The sequence below is a fragment of the Camelina sativa genome, chromosome 20 (genome assembly GCF_030686135.1).
Source record: "Camelina sativa cultivar CO46 ecotype springtype chromosome 20, ASM3068613v1".
NCBI classification, from domain to species: Eukaryota; Viridiplantae; Streptophyta; class Magnoliopsida; order Brassicales; family Brassicaceae; genus Camelina; species Camelina sativa.
The window spans coordinates 31602372-31621525 of NC_141899.1; the positions used below are offsets into that span (position 1 = coordinate 31602372).

General features: G+C 44.8%; 1 protein-coding gene, 1 non-coding gene and 1 pseudogene across 5 annotated transcripts; 2 read left to right on the top strand and 1 right to left on the bottom strand.

Annotated features, from left to right (window-relative positions):
- Nucleotides 1-877: 877 nt before the first annotated feature.
- LOC104772822 (putative F-box/FBD/LRR-repeat protein At5g44950) lies at nt 878-9976 on the top strand (annotated as a pseudogene). The gene is made up of 4 exons (XR_015593844.1): nt 878-1473; nt 8867-9165; nt 9261-9401; nt 9500-9976. The product of XR_015593844.1 is annotated as a putative F-box/FBD/LRR-repeat protein At5g44950 (transcript).
- A 1343-nt stretch (nt 9977-11319) lies between these two features.
- LOC147919702 (uncharacterized) lies at nt 11320-18661 on the top strand. Of its 3 annotated transcripts, XR_015592232.1 has the most exons (3): nt 11320-12163; nt 12381-16408; nt 16517-18661. XR_015592232.1 is itself a non-coding variant. In XM_087503546.1 (2 exons), exon 2 carries the CDS (start codon nt 13886-13888, stop codon nt 14339-14341), a length of 456 nt encoding a protein of 151 aa, XP_087359672.1. In that variant the 5' UTR covers nt 11320-12163; nt 12381-13885; the 3' UTR covers nt 14342-17961. The 3 variants fall into 3 exon arrangements, 1 of the variants encoding a protein (XP_087359672.1); XM_087503546.1 differs by having other exon boundaries at nt 12381-17961; XR_015592231.1 differs by lacking the exon at nt 11320-12163 and having other exon boundaries at nt 14950-16408.
- On the bottom strand, nt 12858-12964 carry LOC147919703 (small nucleolar RNA R71). Its single transcript, XR_015594209.1, has one exon. It is a non-coding gene; the product is annotated as a small nucleolar RNA R71 (small nucleolar RNA).
- Nucleotides 18662-19154: the final 493 nt, after the last annotated feature.

Consider the following 19154-nt stretch of genomic DNA (forward strand, 5'->3'; position numbering starts at 1 on the left):
ACTTATAGTAGGTTTTTGAACTTTTACATTTTTATTTTCCTAAATTTTAATAAATTTAGAATTGACATATGTCAACATCTGAATGATACAATTGACACGTGTCACAATCTTGTTAATGAGTAATTTTGACATCAAACTTTATATAATAAGATAATACCCCTTCACTCGCCTCCTTATAAATTAAGGAAATAAAATCTGTATACATTTACAATTATGTTTGTTACCTTTTAAAACACTTAGCTTCTATAAAAAAAAATCAAATATAATAGAGTTAATTTTTTATTAAATTAATTATTTAATGCCAATGGCATACTTGTAAATAGGTTTAAACTTCAGGATTTATTTCATAAATGTCTCCAAAAATATATATATAGATTTGTTTTTTATTCGAAAAATATTTTTTGAGCCAACAGTTTTAGTGATTAAATAAACTATGCAAAAGTGAAAGTAAAGAGACATATAATAGTTGTCCTAATTTGTTCATATAGATATTTTCTAGGTGGTGGTAAATAATATATTTGTATATGAATATAAATCAGTATTGTAACAAAAAGAAAATTTTAATATATTTTTATGAAATTTAATTTTATTTACAAAATTTTAAACCTTATCTAGTAGATAAATAAATTTCCCTTTATTTGGTTGCATGCACCAAATTCTAGTTCTGTTTGGATTTATAATATACATGTATTTGCTATTCGGTACGACGGATAATATATTCTCTCTTTCGTTACAGTTCGTTGGGTGAGTTTCTCAGATTCCTACCTTGATCGTTACGTTTTTGTGTGATTGTTTCATTGACGTAAATCCGATCGGTCTCATCAAGAATTTTGATATATATTGTAATCTTGGAAGCTGTTAGGGTTTCGTTACTGTGATGAGGAATGATATAATCAGCGAGCTTCCTGAGTTTTTGATAACTCAGATCCTCTTATGGCTTCCGACAAAAGATTCGGTTAAAACAAGCGTTTTATCAACAAGATGGAGAAATCTATGGCTTAATGTTCCAGGAGTAGACTTAAACTCCAGTGACTTCCCTTTTCCTTACAGAGATAGCATCTACAACGTCACCGAAAGATTTCTTGAATTTAACAGTGAGTCACGCCTTCAAAAGTTCAAGATTAAGAATAATCACGGCAGATACAATGTGTGTAGCGAGAGACTGAAGGAGTGGGTCGCCACAGCGGTTGATAGAGAGATTCAACATCTAGATGTTAAGACCAAGAATCCTCTGAATCTCAAAGATTTCATGCCAAATGAACATTTATAAGAGCAGGACATTGGTGTCTTTAAAGCTTGTATACGTAGGGATGAATGACCCTGCAGAGTTTAGTGTTTCTCTACCTTGTCTCAAGATCATGCATCTAGAAAACCTTTGGTACCGTAACGGTAATGCTGATTCTTTGATTGTGGAGAAGCTCATCTCAGGGTGTCCTGTTCTTGAAGATCTTACCGTGATAAGGATTCATGATTGTGAGAACTGAAAACGAGTTTCTCCTTCCGAAGTGATTTAAACGTGGAGGAGCTTATCGCCGTTAAGTAGTTCCGAACTGGATTAAGAGAGTTTTTGAGTATTTGAATTTGTATTGCTTTTTTGGAAAAACGTTCGATCCTTTACAACTGACACCCCCCTTACATATTTATACCGACCAATTTATTACCCAATTAATGCACAATTAATAGGACGCGATTTGCGCGGTCTAATTAATCCTCTTGAATGCGGGAATCTTTGACCGGGCCCGAGCTGCGAGCTGACCAACACGAAGCATCTCCGCGCTCTCTTCCTTTCTCCGGGCCTGATGGGCCGATCGGCAATACCCTCTTGGCCCATTAGACAAGCCCGGCCTAGGCCCTCCTGCCTATTGCCCGAGATGACAGATCGTGGGTACAACAGTTGCCCCCCAAGTCTCCCGAGCTGAACAGTTCGGGGGACTTTTAACCTTCAAGCGATCAATTTCGGGAAACTGAATATTCCCCATATCTCCACGATTTGATCGTGGTAATGATGGGATTTGCCTTCCCGAACAAGCCTCGGGGCCCACTAGGTGGCGTGTTAACTATAAGAGAGAGAGAGAACGGTGCGAGACCTTTCACTTCCCCAGGTAATCATTGCTCCCTGGTTCCGTGTATAAAGGTAAACTCGACTTCTCTCTCTTTCAGTCTTAATCCCCAACTGTGCTTGTGTTTTCCGTTCTCCGATTTTCTTTCTTTTCCTCTGTGAACTTCTTTACTTTCGCCGGAAAACCCTTCACTCTTCCTTTATTTCTTGCTACTTTTACCAGAAAAGCATGTCTCCACCGAAATCCTCATCGGGAAAAACCGCAAAACCCTTGATTCCGGGCGTTTTCGGCCCCCACCAGCCGTCGATTCTTTCTGCGGAGAACATAGCCGAGATTAGAGGATCCACTGGGATTCCGTCGGAGGTCGAGATCAGATTCTCGGAGGCTCATGAGTCTCCGGAGAACCCCCCTCTAGGGTACTGCTGCGCGTTCGAGATTTTCTTCTCTGCGTGCGGTCTGTCATTCCCCCTTCCCGAACTCATCGTGAAGATGATGTTCGAACTGGGCTTCGCTCTTCCTCAGATGTGCCCCAACTTTGTTCGGACTGTCTTGTGCCTTCAAACTCTGGGGGAGGAGTTCAACTACCAGCTGTCATTGGCCGACTTCCTCCAGGTATACACGGTGAAGACTGGTCGTACCAAGGGCACGCTTTACGTAAGCCCGCTTGCCGGGCTAAAGGTTTTTGACGACCTGCCCGAGAAGGATGAAAAGTGGCGGAAGTCCTACTTCTTTTTCCCGATTAACGAGCTCACTTTCGGCCACCGCGTGAGTTCGCACGTATCGAAGTGGACTTCGAAAATCGGTAGAATGGAGTTCCCTGCCAGATCCAAGTTAGGTGTTGCTTGACTTTCCGTCTCACCTTTTAACTGTTTCTTTTTCAGATCACTTCGAGCGCGGGTTGCTTTGCCCCACATTCGCAGAGTTCTTCTCGAGGTTCTGCAGCCAGGGACAGATTGCTTGGGACTCTTTTTCTTGCAAAAGGGTCAGAGAGTCCACGGCGAGGCTCGGAAGGCGTTCTCTCGTCTGTTCCACCCCCTTGAGCGTTTCGGAGATGAATTACAGAGAAGAAAGGGCGTCCCGAGCTGCCGAAAAAGAGGCAAAGAAACAGATGGCGATGGCCCTCGCCGAAGGCAAAGCTCGCATTTCTAACAAGAATTCCTCTGGCTCCTCCGTTCCCAAGGTGAGCGGGACTTCCGCGCCTCCAACTGGCTCTCCCGAGCTTGGTACAGAATCAACCAGGGCTTCTGCTGGCCCGTTGATTCCTCCCGTGATTGTCATTGCTGATTCTAGCGATGAGCCACGGGAGGTCGCTGCTCCCCCCCCAGCGCCGAAGAAAACCTCTGCTGAGGCCTCCTCTCAGCAAACTGATTCATCAAAGAAGAGGAAGGAGCCTGAGACCGCCTCCTCTTCTCGTGAAAAGGGGCGAGCCCGGACTGGCCCATTAGGGGATGAGCGAAGTAGATCTAGCTCGAAAGACAGGGGTCCCTCCTCGGAGAGGAGATCTAAGGAGGCCCCACCGTCTAAAGACTCCGGAGACTCCTCTGGAAGAAACCCTCTGAAGGAACAACGTCCTTCCGCCCGAGGTAAAATTTTTTCTGAGATGCTATTACTTTTATACCTTTGACTGTTCGATAGTTGATGACTGAAATGACTTGCTCAAAAATCTTTCAGTCCCCCCTGCATCCCCAGCCGATCTAATGAGGAGCTACATTCGACCCGGAGTTCGGATTCCGGTATTTGCTGACATGACCGAGGTCAATCGCGCGAATTTCTTTCGCTTCGCGGATAAAATCGGCGAGGTAAATATATATATATATATATATATATTTTTTTTTGCCAAATAGTCGCTTACTAAGCTATCTTTTTAGCTAATGATCGAGTTTAACTCCTCGGTGGCATCCTATGAGGAGCAACTGTTCCCTTCCCCCTCGTCTTCCGAAGTACATCTCTTTCAAGAAATGTAGGTGGGTGAACTTCCATCGGAGTTGAACTCGCGTCTAGCTCGTCTAGAGGTGGGTGAACTTCCATCGGAGTAGGCATAACAGGGGCCGGATCCTCCGAGGCTAAAGAGTCCGCAGCCGTCTTACGAGCTGCTTCCTCAGCAGCCAATTGTTTTTTCGTCGCCCGGGTGACGACGTTTGAGCTCTCCAGTCGGATACTTGGAAACTGGATGACTTCGACGGGGATAATCCTAGTCATCGCGAGATCCGAGTGGATGCCAGAGATGCTAAAGCGTCCGCAGCGGAGTTCTCACTTCGTGGGATCTTAGTGATTTCGAGCTCCTCGAACTTGGCGACTAACGCCCGAGCTGTGGACAAATAAGCCTCCATACGACCATCCTTTGTCTCGTACTCCCCCAAAAATTGGTTGGTGACCAGCTGCGAATCGCAAAAAGCTCGAAGTTTTCGGACACCAATCCCCACTGCGAGGCGTAAGCCAGCAAGGAAGGATTCGTACTCGGCCTCATTGTTGGACGCACTGAAAGCCAAGCGAAATGACTGCTCGATCACTTCGCCTGTAGGAGAAGTGAGGCGGACCCCAATTCCTGCTCCCGATTTGGAAGAAGCATCATCAACATACAACGTCCATGGGGCTTCGACATTGTCGCTAACCGAAGAGGCTAGTGGGAGTTCAATCAAGAAATCAGCCAGCACCTGCGACTTCGCACAGGTTCGAGTACGGAACTCGATGTCGTATTCGCTCAACTCGATAGACCATTTAGCTAGCCGCCCGGATTAGCTCGGACTATGTAATACCGTCCGAAGTGGCTGCGTTGTCAGGATTATGATTGTATGGGACTGGAAGTAAGGCCGCAGCTTTCTTGCCGAAGTGACCACTGCTAGGGCCAATTTCTCCATCATAGGGTACCTGGACTCCGCCCCAGTAAATGACTTGCTGATATAGAAAATTGGTCTCTGCTCCCCCCTTTCCTCACGAACCAAGACTCCGCTGACCGCACTGTTCGATACGGCTACGTAAAGAAAGAGCGGCTCACCGAACTCAGGCTTAGCCAAGACCGGTGGTTCAGATAAATAAGCTTTGAGCTGAGCGAACGCTTCCTCGCACTTCGTGTCCCATAGGAAGTTTTTTCCCCCTTTTCGTAGCAGCTGGTAGAAAGGGAGGCATTTGTCCGTAGATCGAGAAATGAAGCGGTTGAGAGCTGCGATCCGTCCGTTAAGGTGTTGCACTTCGCGCAAGGTCCTAGGAGAACTCATAGACAGGAAAGCATTAATCTGCCTCGGGTTCGCTTCAATTCCTCTTTCTGTGATGATATACCCCAGAAATTCCCCTGATGGGACTGCAAAGGTGCACATCGTGGGGTTAAGCTTCATCCCGAACTGATTCAGGATGTCAAAGCAGACCGTTAGATCAGCGAGATGCGAGCTGGCTTCCATTGACTTTACCAGCATGTCATCGATGTACACTTCCATGGTCTTTCCGAGTTGATGCTCGAACATTCGATTCACCAGTCTCTGGTAAGTTGCTCCCGCATTCTTTAACCCAAAAGGCATCACCTTGTAGCAATAGATCCCACGGTCCGTAATGAACGCAGTCTTGTCCTGGGCGTCCGGGTTCATAAGGATTTGGTTGCAGCCAGAGAATGCATCCATGAAAGACATCAGCTCGTGACCCGAAGTGGACTCAACTAACCGGTCGATATGCGGAAGTGGAAAGCTGTCTTTGGGGCGGTGAAATCAACGCAGACTCGTGACTTTTCATTCTTCTTTTTGACTACCACTGTGTTTGCGAGCCACTCAGGGTATTTTACTTCGCGTATCTGTCCTGCCTTCAGAAAACGTTCAACCTCTTTGTTAACGATTTCAGCTCGCTCAGGACCCAGCTTCCTTCGCTTCTGCTTTACAGGTCGGAACGTAGGGTCCACATTCAGCTCGTGGGAGATAACTTCTGGACTGATGCCGGACATCTCGTCTACGGACCACGCGAAGGTGGCCGTTCATTCTTTTAGGAAGGTTATCAGACTGGCGCGGAGCTCGCTGTCCAATCCCACTCCGATCTGGATTTCCTGATCCGGAAACTTATCATTGATGAAAATGGACATCAGTGAGGTCGCCTTTTAACTGCTTCTGAACTGGATTCTTCGGGACCTCAAGCTGTGGTTGCTATTGGATCAGGAGCTTGTGACTTGCGAGGTAACAGCTCCTTGCCGTCCTTTGGCTTCCTAGAACCTCCCGGACTCCTTGCGGGGTCGGAAATTTGACGCACTGATGGTACGTCGAGGCCACTGCCTTCATCTGGTAGAGCCAGGGAGTTCCTAAAATAACATTATAGGCCGCAGGTCGGTCGAAAACCGTGAACTCCACCATTTTAACCACTCCTTGAGTGGACACCGGTAATGTGATCGTACCCAAAGACATTGACGTCTCGCTAGTGAACGAGACCAATGGTGAGGGTGGTCCTACGATGTGTTCTTTCCCGATACCCATTCTAGTGAGCGTCTCGAGAAAAATCAAGTCTACCGAACTCCCAGTGTCAATTAGGATTCGGCAGACCTCGTGGTTCGCCACGTCAAGTGAAATGACGAGTGCGTCATCGTGCGGAGTGTCCAGTCCCTCAGTTTCCTTCTCGGAGAAAGAAATTTCAGGTAGATCGCTTGCTACTATCTTAGCTCGCTTCGGCTGGGGGCTAGTGAGCTTCCGCTGGTGGTCTTTGATCGCAGTGATGGAGTTCCGAAAGAGACGCGATCCCCCCATTATCACTTCGATTCTTTTCTTGGGGGTTTCATTGCCATCAGACTGCCTCGATTTTTTCGAAGGTGGAGCATCTTCGTCCACCTCGGGAGTCAATTTCTGCTCTAACTCCTCGATTGTTACGTTTGGCATTTCTCCCGCCATGTACTTTTCTGCGAGGCATCAGCTTCTTACAGTCACGAGTGGAATGACTGTTGGTTTTGTGGAGCTCGCAGTACGTGTCCTCATCTCGGACCCACTTGTTACTTGGGAGCACACCACTCTTGGAGCGCGGTGAGAATGGCGGTTTGGACGGTGAATTCTTTGGAGAATTCTTTTTAGGAGATTGAGTGACTGCGAACGTGCTCGGCTCGGACTTCGGAGTCGTAGGCGGAGTCTTTTTGGCGGGCGATTCGAACCGTGGTTTTCCTGTAGGCGGAGCGTTTTGTTTTTGTGCAGCGGCGAGTTTGTCTTCCTCCGCGACTATCCAGTTTGAAGCCCGGTGTAATGCGTCCTGAATGGTTGGGAACCGATTTACGGACAGCTCTTCGCGGAAGCGAGATTCATGCCAGAGGCCGTTCTTGAGCTCGGCCAGGGCTGTGGAGTCCAAGAGTCCTGGAATCTTGACCTGGATCTCCTTGAACTTTGTTATGTAAGACCGGAGAGACTCTCCAGCCTTTTGGCTTAAGTTCCAAAGCTGAGCATCCGTCACCGCAGTTTCGATTAGGCTAGAGTACTGCTTGACGAACGAGGTCGACAGCTCGGTAAAGTTTGAGATGGAGCCAGCTGCTAAAGAGGCGAACCAAAGCAGTACCGGTCCACTAAACGTTTCTGCGAACAGCTTGCAGTACCCAGCGTCTGCTTCGTGGGGCTCGAGGTCCACCCTGCTAGCTGTCAGCAAGAACGTCCTGAGATGATTGGTCGGATCTCCTTTTCCTTCGTAGCGCGAGAACTTAATTTTGCCCGTATCTTTGATGCGGACTCGGGCTATTTGATCGGAAAAAGGAGTTCGCCTCAACTCCTCGATCACTCGAAAGATGTCTGGAGCTGAAGTGGTTGCACTGTGCATCACAGACCGCATGTCCCGGATCTCGCTCTGCATGCGGAAGATCTTGGGATTGGTAGCATATCCCGAAGTCGAAATGTTTCCATCCACAGGGAGAGGAAGACGGACTGGGACCTCGGAAGATCGGATGACGCCGGGCTGAACCGGAGTGTGGCCAACGCCAACCAGCGGTGGCGCTGTTTGCGTATTGGTTTGAGGTGGGAACGAATCTCCCGGAGTGACATCTGTTGCTGCCGCCTGCGAGGTGGAAGGTGGAGTCACACCGGAGAAATCTAAAGCACGCCGACGTGGGTTTTGGTCAGAGGACAGGAGATCGACCCGATCGGCGTACGCGCGGTGGGAGGCTGAGAGGTCTGCTACGGACGTCGTACCTTCCTCCAGACGAGCGGAGATCTGACCCTCCAAGGTGTCGAATCGTTCAGTAAGAGCGGCGGAGGCGGCTTGCTGATGGTTGGACTTTTCGGACAAGTCCTGCAGGAGCTTCTGGATCACCTCCAAGGATGCCTGATTGGGAGAGCTGCTTGCCATAGCGGTGGTTGCGTGGAGTGTATTTGTGTATGAAATTGGAACTTAACGAGAGTCAGGCGATAACTGCCCTCCTTCTAGCGCCAAATGTGAGAACTGAAAACGAGTTTCTCCTTCCGAAGTGATTTAAACGTGGAGGAGCTTATCGCCGTTAAGTAGTTCCGAACTGGATTAAGAGAGTTTTTGAGTATTGGAATTTGTATTGCTTTTTTGGAAAAACGTTCGATCCTTTACAACTGACACCCCCCTTACATATTTATACCGACCAATTTATTACCCAATTAATGCACAATTAATAGGACGCGATTTGCGGGGTCTAATTAATCCTCTTGAATGCGGGAATCTTTGACCGGGCCCGAGCTGCGAGCTGACCAACACGAAGCATCTCCGCGCTCTCTTCCTTTCTCCGGGCCTGATGGGCCGATCGGCAATACCCTCTTGGCCCATTAGACAAGCCCGGCCTAGGCCCTCCTGCCTATTGCCCGAGATGACAGATCGTGGGTACAACAATGATGCGGATCTACAAGCTCTGCCTGTTCTACGTGTAAGTTCTCCAACTCTGAAGATCTTCCGTTTAATGTTTGATTTAGAGATGTCTACTAAATCTACATTGGTTAAGATTGATGCTCCAGAACTCAAGCATATGAGTTTTAGAGATAGGCTGTCTGATAGAATCATGGTAAAGAATCTGAGTTCATTGCTCAAGATAGACCTTGATACTGAATTCGGTTCTTTTGATATTTACAGGAAGAGATATATCGTCCGTGATTTTCTCACCGGTATTTCGACTGTAAGACATATGATCTTCTCCCAACGTACTCTAGAGGTAAATATTGTTCTCTGTGATGCATCATATCTAACAGTTTAGTTATCTATTGGAAAGATTCTCACATATATGTATCCTTTGCTTTCTTCTTGCAGGTCATACATCGTTATTCAAAACTGGAACCAATTCCTAAATTCCATCACCTATCTCATTTGAAGGCATCATTTTCGAGCTCATCGTTACAACTATTGCCAGCCTTTCTTGAGAGCTGCCCAAATCTGAAAAAGCTCATCTTGGTAAGAATCTGTTTTGATTTTTGATTTGGTAAAATAATATCATTGTTGTTGACATATATTATATTGTAAGCAGCTGATCAATTCGTTTTATTTCGCAGGACTTATTTGTTTCAGCGGAGCCAGAGCAAACTGATCTTACCGACGTGCCTCGGTGTATGACATCAACTCTGGAGTGTATAGAGATTAACAAACTGATCAGGAAGGAAGCAACTGGGATTAAACTAGTTCACTATTTTCTTGAGAACTCACGAGTCCTTAAGAAACTCAAGTTAAGTTTCACAGATTCTCCTAAGAGTATGACTAATCAACCCATATATCATATCTACAAGGTGTATCTTACATCCAGAAAGCGTTCTCGCAGATGTGAAGTTATCATTTGTTAACATGCATCTGGTGGATTTTACAACTTTTCTAGCTTTTATGATCTCAGTCTCAAGGTTTTTTTTTTAGGACAATAATAATCTTGGCATTGCCTTCATATTTGCCCATCTTTCTTCAGTTCTGTTTGTATTCTTTGTGTTATGTGAAGCATGGTATCATTTTGATAAAGTTTCATAAAATTAGTCCAGTATAAACTCCGTTTTCTTTTTTCTTTTCTTACTAACGAATTTAAAAACAGCATTGTGATAGTACCTTGTTAGTTTTTTTCCGTGTTTCCGTTGATTTGTGATAGTACCAAGTTAATTTGAAGGAGCTAGAGCCAGAGCTTAATATCGAGTATATTAAGAGACGGGGAGTGAATCATACAAAATCACGAGACCAAAATGTATTGAAAGTGTTTGAATTTGTTATACTAAACAAATAATTCATATGAATTTTTTTTAAAAATTCGAATAATTATATTTATATTTAAAGATACGCAACACGCCGGTGTTGTACCCACGATCAGTCATCTCGGGTAATAGGCGAAGGGCTTAGGCCGGGTTTGTCTAATGGGCCAAGAGCGTGTCACTGATCGGCCCATCAAGCCCGGAGAAAGGACGGGAGCGCGGAGATGCTTCGTGTTGGTCAGCTCGCAGCTCGGGCCTGGTCAAAGATTCCCGCATTCAAGAGGGTTAATTAGGTTGCACAAATCACGCCTTATTAATTACGCATTAATTAGGTAATAAATTGACCGGTATAAATATGTAAGGGGGAGTTTTTTGTAAAGGATCGAATATTTTTCCTAAAACAGCAATACAAATTCAAACTCTCAAAAACTCTCTCAATTCAGTTTGGAACTATTTAAACAGCGATAAGCTCCTCCACATTCAAATCACTTCGGAAGGAGAAGCTCAATCTCAGTTCTCACAGCCGGGTATTTTAAAACTTGATCTGTATCTAGTTTTGAAAATACCATAGTTTGCTCAAATTCAGATAAATAGTTGCTATTGTTATTGAAGGGCCTTTTGTTTTACATTTAAAAAAAAAAACATATATGCAAAAAGAATGACCAATATAATTTTGCACATATCATAAATGTTGGGATATGTGGTGAGGAAAAGGTAACTTGCAAATCATCTAATAATAAAATAAATATATAACTTTTGTCCCAGCATTTTGAGAATTAAATATTGAAATACGGAAAGATTCACACGGTCATTTGGTTTATCCGCTAACCAATGAAGTTTTAAAGTCATTTACATTGTTTGTTAGAAAAACTGGAAATTCCACAAAACAAAGCCATATTTTTATTACTTCACTCACTCTTCAAATTTGATATGTCCTTTTCAATTTTGGTTTGAAAATTCTGGTTACAATTATTTCCTTTTCCGTTTAGCCTTCTGGCGTTCTGGGTCCAAGAAAATTGCAACTTGATACATTAATTAGCAAATTACAGCTGATGGAAGACGAGAGAAGCCACTTCATTCCAGGCTGGAAATGAATACGACAAGGACCACAACTAAGTAAATACACATCAAGGTTCAAGGATGCCCTCGCGCACATATGCTTTGCTGATGACCTTATCTTTTTTGCTGAGGCCTCAGTGGCACAGGTTCGAGTCATTCGAAGAGTCTTAGAGCGTTTCTGTGTAGCATCAGGACAAAAGGTGAGTCTGGACAAATCGAAGATCTTCTTCTTAGAGAATGTGAGTCGGGAGCTGGCTCAAATGATTAGCAATGAGAGTGGCATTGGTTCGACTCGGGATTTGGGCAAGTATCTTGGCATGCCAGTTTTACATAAACGGATTAATAAGAACACGTTTGGGGATGTGGTGGAAAGAGTAGCCTCCAGATTGTCTGGCTGGAAGGGACGTACGTTGAGTTTGGCAGGTCGGATCGCTCTTTCCAAGGCAGTGTTATCAGCTATACCAATCCACTCGATGAGTGTTATTGCTCTCCCTAAGTCGACTTTGGATCAGCTGGATAAGATCTCCAGGAACTTTGTGTGGGGAAGTACACCTGAGAAGAAGAAGTAACATTTGCTCGCATGGGATAAAGTCTGTCTACCAAAACGGGAGGGTGGTCTTGGTATCAGGTCTGCGGTCACTATGAATAAAGCTCTGTTAGCAAAGATTGGGTGGAGATTGATTCACGATGGGGAGAGCCTCTGGGCTCGTGTTCTGCGTCAGAAGTATAAAGTGGGTAATATCCAGGATACTTCTTGGTTTGCTGTGAAGAGTAACTGGTCCTCAACTTGGCGTAGTGTGGTGACCGGATTGCGGGAAGTTGTGTTCCCAGGCATGAGCTGGGTACTTGGTGACGGGAGCTCTATCCATTTTTGGCGAGATAAGTGGCTCTCTGATACTTCCTTGGTTGAATGTGTGTTGGTAGATATACCAGGTGAGCTTGTGGATGTGCGAGTTAGTGATTTATGGATTGCGAGTGCAGGTTGGGATATGACACGCATTGCTCCGTTTGTATCCAACTTCACGTTGTCGTGCCTTGTGTCTATGGTGGTGGATATGTTGACTGGAGCTAGGGATAGACCATCATGGGGTCCAAGTCCAAATGGTAAGTTTACACCCGACCCATTCATATACAACATCGACAGACCAAGGTTACTTCGTCCACAACAAGTTCAACAACCGCAACCAACAACAATTGAGGAGACAATGAACAATCCAAATGGTCCACCAGCTCCTCAAGCAAGGACCAACATAGGAGCAGGGGATGCTCCATCTACTCATACTCAAAGGAATGACATTGTGCCACCTGCTGTCCAGAACAACAATTTTGAGATCAAGAGTAGTCTCATCCAGATGATACAAAGCAACAAGTTTCATGGATTGCCAATGGAGGACCCATTGGATCATCTGGATGAATTTGATAGACTCTGTACCCTCACCAAGATAAATGGAGTTAGTGGGGATGGATTCAAACTCTGGAGGATTGATTCAAACTCCGGCTTTTCCCATTTTCCTTGGGAGACAAAGCACACCTCTGGGAGAAATCACTCCCCAAGGAGTCCATCACCACCTGGGAAGCATGCAACAAGGCATTTTTAGCCAAATTCTTCTCCAACTCCAGAACTGCTAAGCTGTGAAATGACATTTCCAGCTTTGTTCAGAAGAACAATGAGACGTTCAGTGAAGCTTGGGAACGTTTCAAGGGATACACTACCAGATGTCCTCATCATGGCTTCAGCAATGCTTCATTGCTAAGTACACTTTACAGAGGAGTGGTCCCCAAGATACGGATGTTGCTGGACACCGCAAGCAATGGTAACTTCCTCAACAAGGATGTTGATGAAGGTTGGGACCTAGTGGAGAACTTGGCTCAATCTGATGGGCATTATAATGAGGAGTACGATCATACTGTGCAATCTACAGGAGAGAAGATGCCAAGTACAAGAGGGATATGAAAGCCCTCAATGACAAGCTCGATAAACTACTCAACCAGCAGCAGCATGTTCATGCAATATCAGAGGAAGAACAATTTTTACAACAAGATGGGGAGAATGTTCAAATAGAGGATGTGAACTACATCAACAACCAAGGAGGTTACAACAAAGGGTACAACAACTACAAGCCCAATCCGAATCTGTCATACCGTAACCCGAATGTTGCCAATCCTCAAGACCAAACATACCCATCAGCAGTTCAGGGGAACCAGGTCGAGCAGAAGCCTTTTGTTCAATACAATCAAGGCTATGCCCCTAAGCAACAATATTCTGGAAATTACCACCAACCCATTGCACCACGTGGATTCCAACAACAGCAAGGCCCGCAACACCAATCACAAGACGCTGACCTACGCGGCCTAATTTAGCAGATGATTCAAAATCAGGCATCCGCTACTATGGAAACTGCAAAACGATTTGCGGAGATGAGCAAAAAGATCGATTGAAGATACAATTACTTGACTGCCAAGTATGAAACGCTCAATACTAAGCTGAGGTACCTCGAAGGCCACCACAACAACCAACCACCTCCAAAGATCAACAAACTTCCAGGTAAAGCAGTTCAGAACCCTAAGGATTATGCCACTGCCCAAGCCATATTCCTTGGTGATGACTATCAAGATTACCTCACTGAGGACAGTGATGTTCAAGATGGGGAGGATATGGATCACTATGGGATAAATAAGGTCAAGTACTACATATCCAAGTATGAACCCAAGCCTTCACCCGAGGAGACTGATCGAGTTGATGATCGAGCACTAGTTCGAGAATCACAAATTGAAGAACCACCCGAGGCAGAACCTGATGACGTACCCGATGATGGTGATCGGATGATACATCGAGTAGATGTTCAGATGACAGATCAACCTCAACTACCTGTAGCAGCAGAAGGGGAACTACAGGAAAGGTTCAATGCTGCTCTTGACACCCAACTGGAGACGCTTGCAGAGCGTATGGCCAAGCGTAAAGCTCCACCTCCTAATCTTTTGCCACCACACGAACTTCAAGAGGAAATCGCCAAGGAGGCAGCTCAGCTGGAGATTGAGGTTAAGGAAGCTGTCAAGGAAATTGGGTATGAGATTCTCAAGAGTGAAGTGTGTTTAGACCCTGAGCTGTGAATCGAGGAAAAATTGGAAGATCCTGGCTCTTTTACTTTGCCATGCTCGATAGGACTTCGGAATTTCAAAAATTACTTGTGCGACCTATGAGCCTCAGTCAGCATCATTCCACTGTCAGTTGCCAACAATTTGGGTTTTAGCAGTTTTAAACAGAGTAGTCTGTATTTGGTTATAGCTGATAGAACAATGAGACATCCGATTGGAATCCTAGAAAATTTGCCTCTCAGGATTGGAAGGGTGGAAGTCCCCACTGATTTCATGATCCTTGATATGGATAAGGAACCAGACGATCCACTGATCCTAGGGAGAACATTCTTGGCAATAGTAGGTACAATAATTGAGGTGAAGCAAGGCAAGATCAGAATTGAGCATGGGGAGGACTTCAAGATGGAGTTTGATGTCAAGAAGGGAATTAAGAGGCCAACTATTGATGGTCAAGCTTTTTCCACTAAGAATAAGCAGAGAAAAGTCAATCATCTTGAATAAGTCAACACCACATTTGCTGTGGAACCTGGACAAGACTTGGAAAATCCATTGGATCAGCCTGCTACATTGGAGAGGATTCCAGAACCTCTCCCTCCTAAATCCCATGTTTAAAAGAGCATGAAGAGTCAAGCTTAGTGACTTAAAACAAGCTCATTTGGGAGGAAGTCCCAAAGGTATCCTTTATTTTGTTTTAAGTTTTATCTATCTATTCTACCTGATGTTCTATTTTTGCATATTTATTTATTTATAAAAAAGGGGAAAGTGAAATAAGGAAAAATTGAGGAACCCGAGCGTCAACCCGACACCGTACTCGACGCACCTGATCGTGTTTCTACTCGGGTGGCGAGTGAAGTCCGAATTCCACAAACCAAGCCCACTCTTGGTGAAGCCCAAGCTGCTAACCCTACTCTATTTTAAGGGATTAGAACCCTTCTCCCTCTTCAGCACAAACCGATAAGTCTCTCAACCCTAAAATCTTTTTATTTTCCTACTTTCTATTTTCTCTCAAGGGAATCGAGACTCCTTAATTTTTCGGGAACTAACCCTATTAATCTCAAAGTTTAGCTGTTCTTTCTTCTCAAGGATTCGATAATGGAACCAAACATGAAAATCTACCAAAGGAAGGGAAGAAGATCAACCTCTGCCGCTGCTAGAACCGGAGGTGATGCCGTCAAACCTCGAGAATCCCAAGGAAGAGGAGACATTCCGCATTCCCAACCGCTGGTTGGATGTTTTGCTTCTCCAACCCGATGCTCAACCCGATCCATCACCCGATCCGGTGCTCGAGCAACCGATCGTGTAGACCACCGAGTTCGTTCACCATGTCCGATGGCGAGTGCTGTTTGCCGATCTCCTCGACGTAGGGACCTGTCTACGTCCTGGAGAACTGTTACCGACCCCATGGAGGTCGATTCTGATGCTGGTGGAGGAGAGCCAGAGGAGATCCAAACGTCGCGGTTAAGGAGCAGAGCCGCGGTTGCGAGAGGGAAGAGACCAGCTTCTGGGAAGGCTGAGAAGGTGGATGAGAGAGCGGCTGAAGAAGTAGAACGAGACACAGAGGAGGAGAACCGTGACCGAGAGGAGGAGCAGAGAGACTGCACATGCCAAGCCTCGCGGAGATTGAAGCAAAAAGAGGTGGAGACTCCGGCTAAGCTCTTCAAGGTTTTTCGCAAGATGAGTTTCGTTGGTACCCGCTACCCTCACCGAGAAACGATGAAGCAGTTGGGAATCGCTAGAGATGTCGAGTTCCTGTCCGACATGTGCCACCTGGGCCAGATGATGCGAGCCAACCTTGAAGCTTATGAGGAGGAGACGGTCAACACTGAGGTTGCACTACTTTGAGGACCACCCGACCCTACTACCTGATGGGGGGATCGGGTTCATCACCTTCTCCGTGCAAAACAAGGAGTACCGGCTTACTTTCAAGGAGATGGAGATGCTGTATGGTTTCAAGGCTGGGTTTGAAGAAGGCATGGAAGTTAGCAAGGAGGAAATGAGATCCCTATGGCTGACAATAGGAGACAAGTTCCCCTACAAGTCTACAAGATCGAAGTCTGCTCAAATAAGGAGCCCCGTTTTGAGGTATTTTTCACAAGTCCCTCACCTGCACTCTTTTTGCTAGAAAGAAGACTAGGAATGTGAATGATCATGAGCTCCAGCTGATAGATATTTCCTTGTGTGGAGTTTTAGACAATGCTAGGGATGGTACACCGCTAGTAGGAGATGTTGCGGATACTAGTATGGTCTTTGTGCTGCTCGATCAAGTCCTCTACCTCAAGTCATGGGCTATGAAGAGAAGAGAAGGGGGCGGAGAGATCTCCATTGGAGGACTGGTTACACCAATTTTGGTGGCTTGTGATGTACCTTTGAAGGGAGTAGTACACGACCCGAGATGGCTGGACATTGACTACCTCATGCTGGCAAGGTACATGGCTTATGAGAAGTCAAACGACATGCTGCTCTTCAAGTTTGTCCATCCAACCGCCGGAGCCGCCCAAATGATCCTGCCCAATGTAATGTGCACCAAGGTCCGGCTGGGGGACAACATCCACTTTGCACCGCCTCTGGAGGAGCTGTACAATCCGGAGGAGGAATCAGTAGCTGAACAGAGAGAGGCAACCAGGCAAGGACAGGGAGACAGCTCGGAAGATTATGACTTTGAGGAGTATGTTTGCTCCCAAAAGCAACCTGTTGGAGTGAGGGAAGTCCACAAGAGGATCAGATGGCTGAAGAGGATGAACAAGTTTTTGGTGAGAAAGGTGAAGGATCTTACCGGTTCAGTGAAGATGATGAGAGGTTAGATCAAGGAGCTGCAAGACAAGGCAAGTTGTGCCTCAGCTCCTACCTCGGCATATGCACCAACATGGATGGGGAGAAGCGGACCGCAAGGAGGAATACGAGGACTAACACCTCCATAACCTCCCAGAGCATCATACTACAAGCCCCAAGCTGAGGAGGATGTCACAAGACCTGAAGTATCGAGGAGAAGCCATTCAAACACCTATCTGATGCCTATCCCGATGGGATACACGATGCCCTATCCGATGCATCCATCGAGCACACAATCAGGTGATTACTCAAAACTTTTCCCTCCGCCTTACCAGATGCCATACACGATACCATATTCGATGCATCTTGCGAGAGGCTATAAGGGTGATCACTCTGGACCTCTTCCACCATACCCATCATATTACATGATGCCCTACCCGATGAGCTACGCGATGCCCCCCACGATCAACCCCTCAGATGCTGGTCCGAGAAAGTCGTCCGTGCATATCACCGAGCTCTCTGACGAGCAAATACCGGCACCTGCTGAAGCCGGCGACGACCCTGGCTACACGTTGGCGAGTATGGAGGCTGCTACAACCTCCTTCTTCACCAGCCAAGGAAGTACCAAATTCATCCAACCTTTGTAAATAACATTGCATTTAGTTTTATTTTACTTTGTTTGATTCTTGGATTCTTTTTCCAACTTTCAATTTACACAGAGACTGTGTAATTTAAGTTTGGGGGAGGGTCTCAGAATGTTTTTAACATTGTGTTTTATTTTCTTAATTTTATTATTTCAAATTTTTGCATGCTAGTTTTATTCTTTGAGTCTGCATCTATGTGCATTGAAAAACCCAAAAAAAAAATTTGAAATTTTTTTTAAAAAATAAAAAAGAGTGTTCATGTAGTTGCATTTACATATTAGGATTGAGTCTAGTTTGCTTCATATAGGATTGTTGCATATGCATCTTAGGGGACAATGATTAAAACCACCTTGTTTAAAATCAAACCTTAGGATTGAAGCTATAGCCCTTAATCACAGTTCATTGTTGCTAGATCAATCTTTGGAAAAAAATGAAAAATCTTTGTTTAGAACCTTGTGTCTTTTGAATGCTTCCTCCACTTGCTTGAACATTGGAACATTTCTATATTATTAGACTTAATTTGAACTTAAATTGTCTTGCTTATGGAATTTGAATACTTGCTCATGGTAACTCTAAACTCGGGTTAGCACTCCATTTTTACCAATCTTTTTCGTTTAACCCGATTCATTTTTCCTACCCTTGAACCCAAACCTTTCTTTCAAACCTTGTTGTGAATTGTTGAGTGAGGCCTTTTTCATTGTGCTATAGGTTGTGAAACCTTGAGAGTATTGAGAACGACAAAGAACTGCCTCTTGATTTAGCTAAGTTAGAATTTGAACTAGCTGATAGATTCGGTTTTGAAAGATAGGTGGTTAACATGTTTATTTGGGTTAGGTTAGGGAATAAAAAAGAAGGAGAAAAGAAGTCCCTAAGGTTAGAATAAAGTAGCTCTAAGTCTCTAAGTAGAAAAAAAAAGAAAAAAGATCTTGCTATAGTCTCCTAGAAAGAAAGAAAGAAAAAATATATACATATTAGGAGTTTAGCAAAGAAAGAAAAGAAGAAAAAAAGAGAAGAGAGCTAGATGTTTAAAGTTTAAACCTTAGGGATTACAAAAAAAAAGAGTTAAAATCAAGGTTGTGGGTAGTTTTATTCTAGGGGGTTTTAAAAAAAAAAAAAGAGAAAGTGAATGAGAAAAAGGTAAATTATCAAGAGTTAAGCTTTGTATGCCCAAATTGTTCTCAATCTTAGATAGTTTTCACAACTGTCTAGCATTCATTCTTTTGAGAGGAAACCACCCAAAGAATTTGCTTGAAACCACCTTACCAAAAAGCCTTACCCTTGAAACCGATTGAGCTTGATTCACCTTCCATTTGCAAGAATTCGCCAAACACTTAAATGAATGTGAAAGAGATGTTCTTTACTTTTAGTTGGAGGTTGAACTAGATCGATGCATGGTAATAAGCATAGAAAAATAT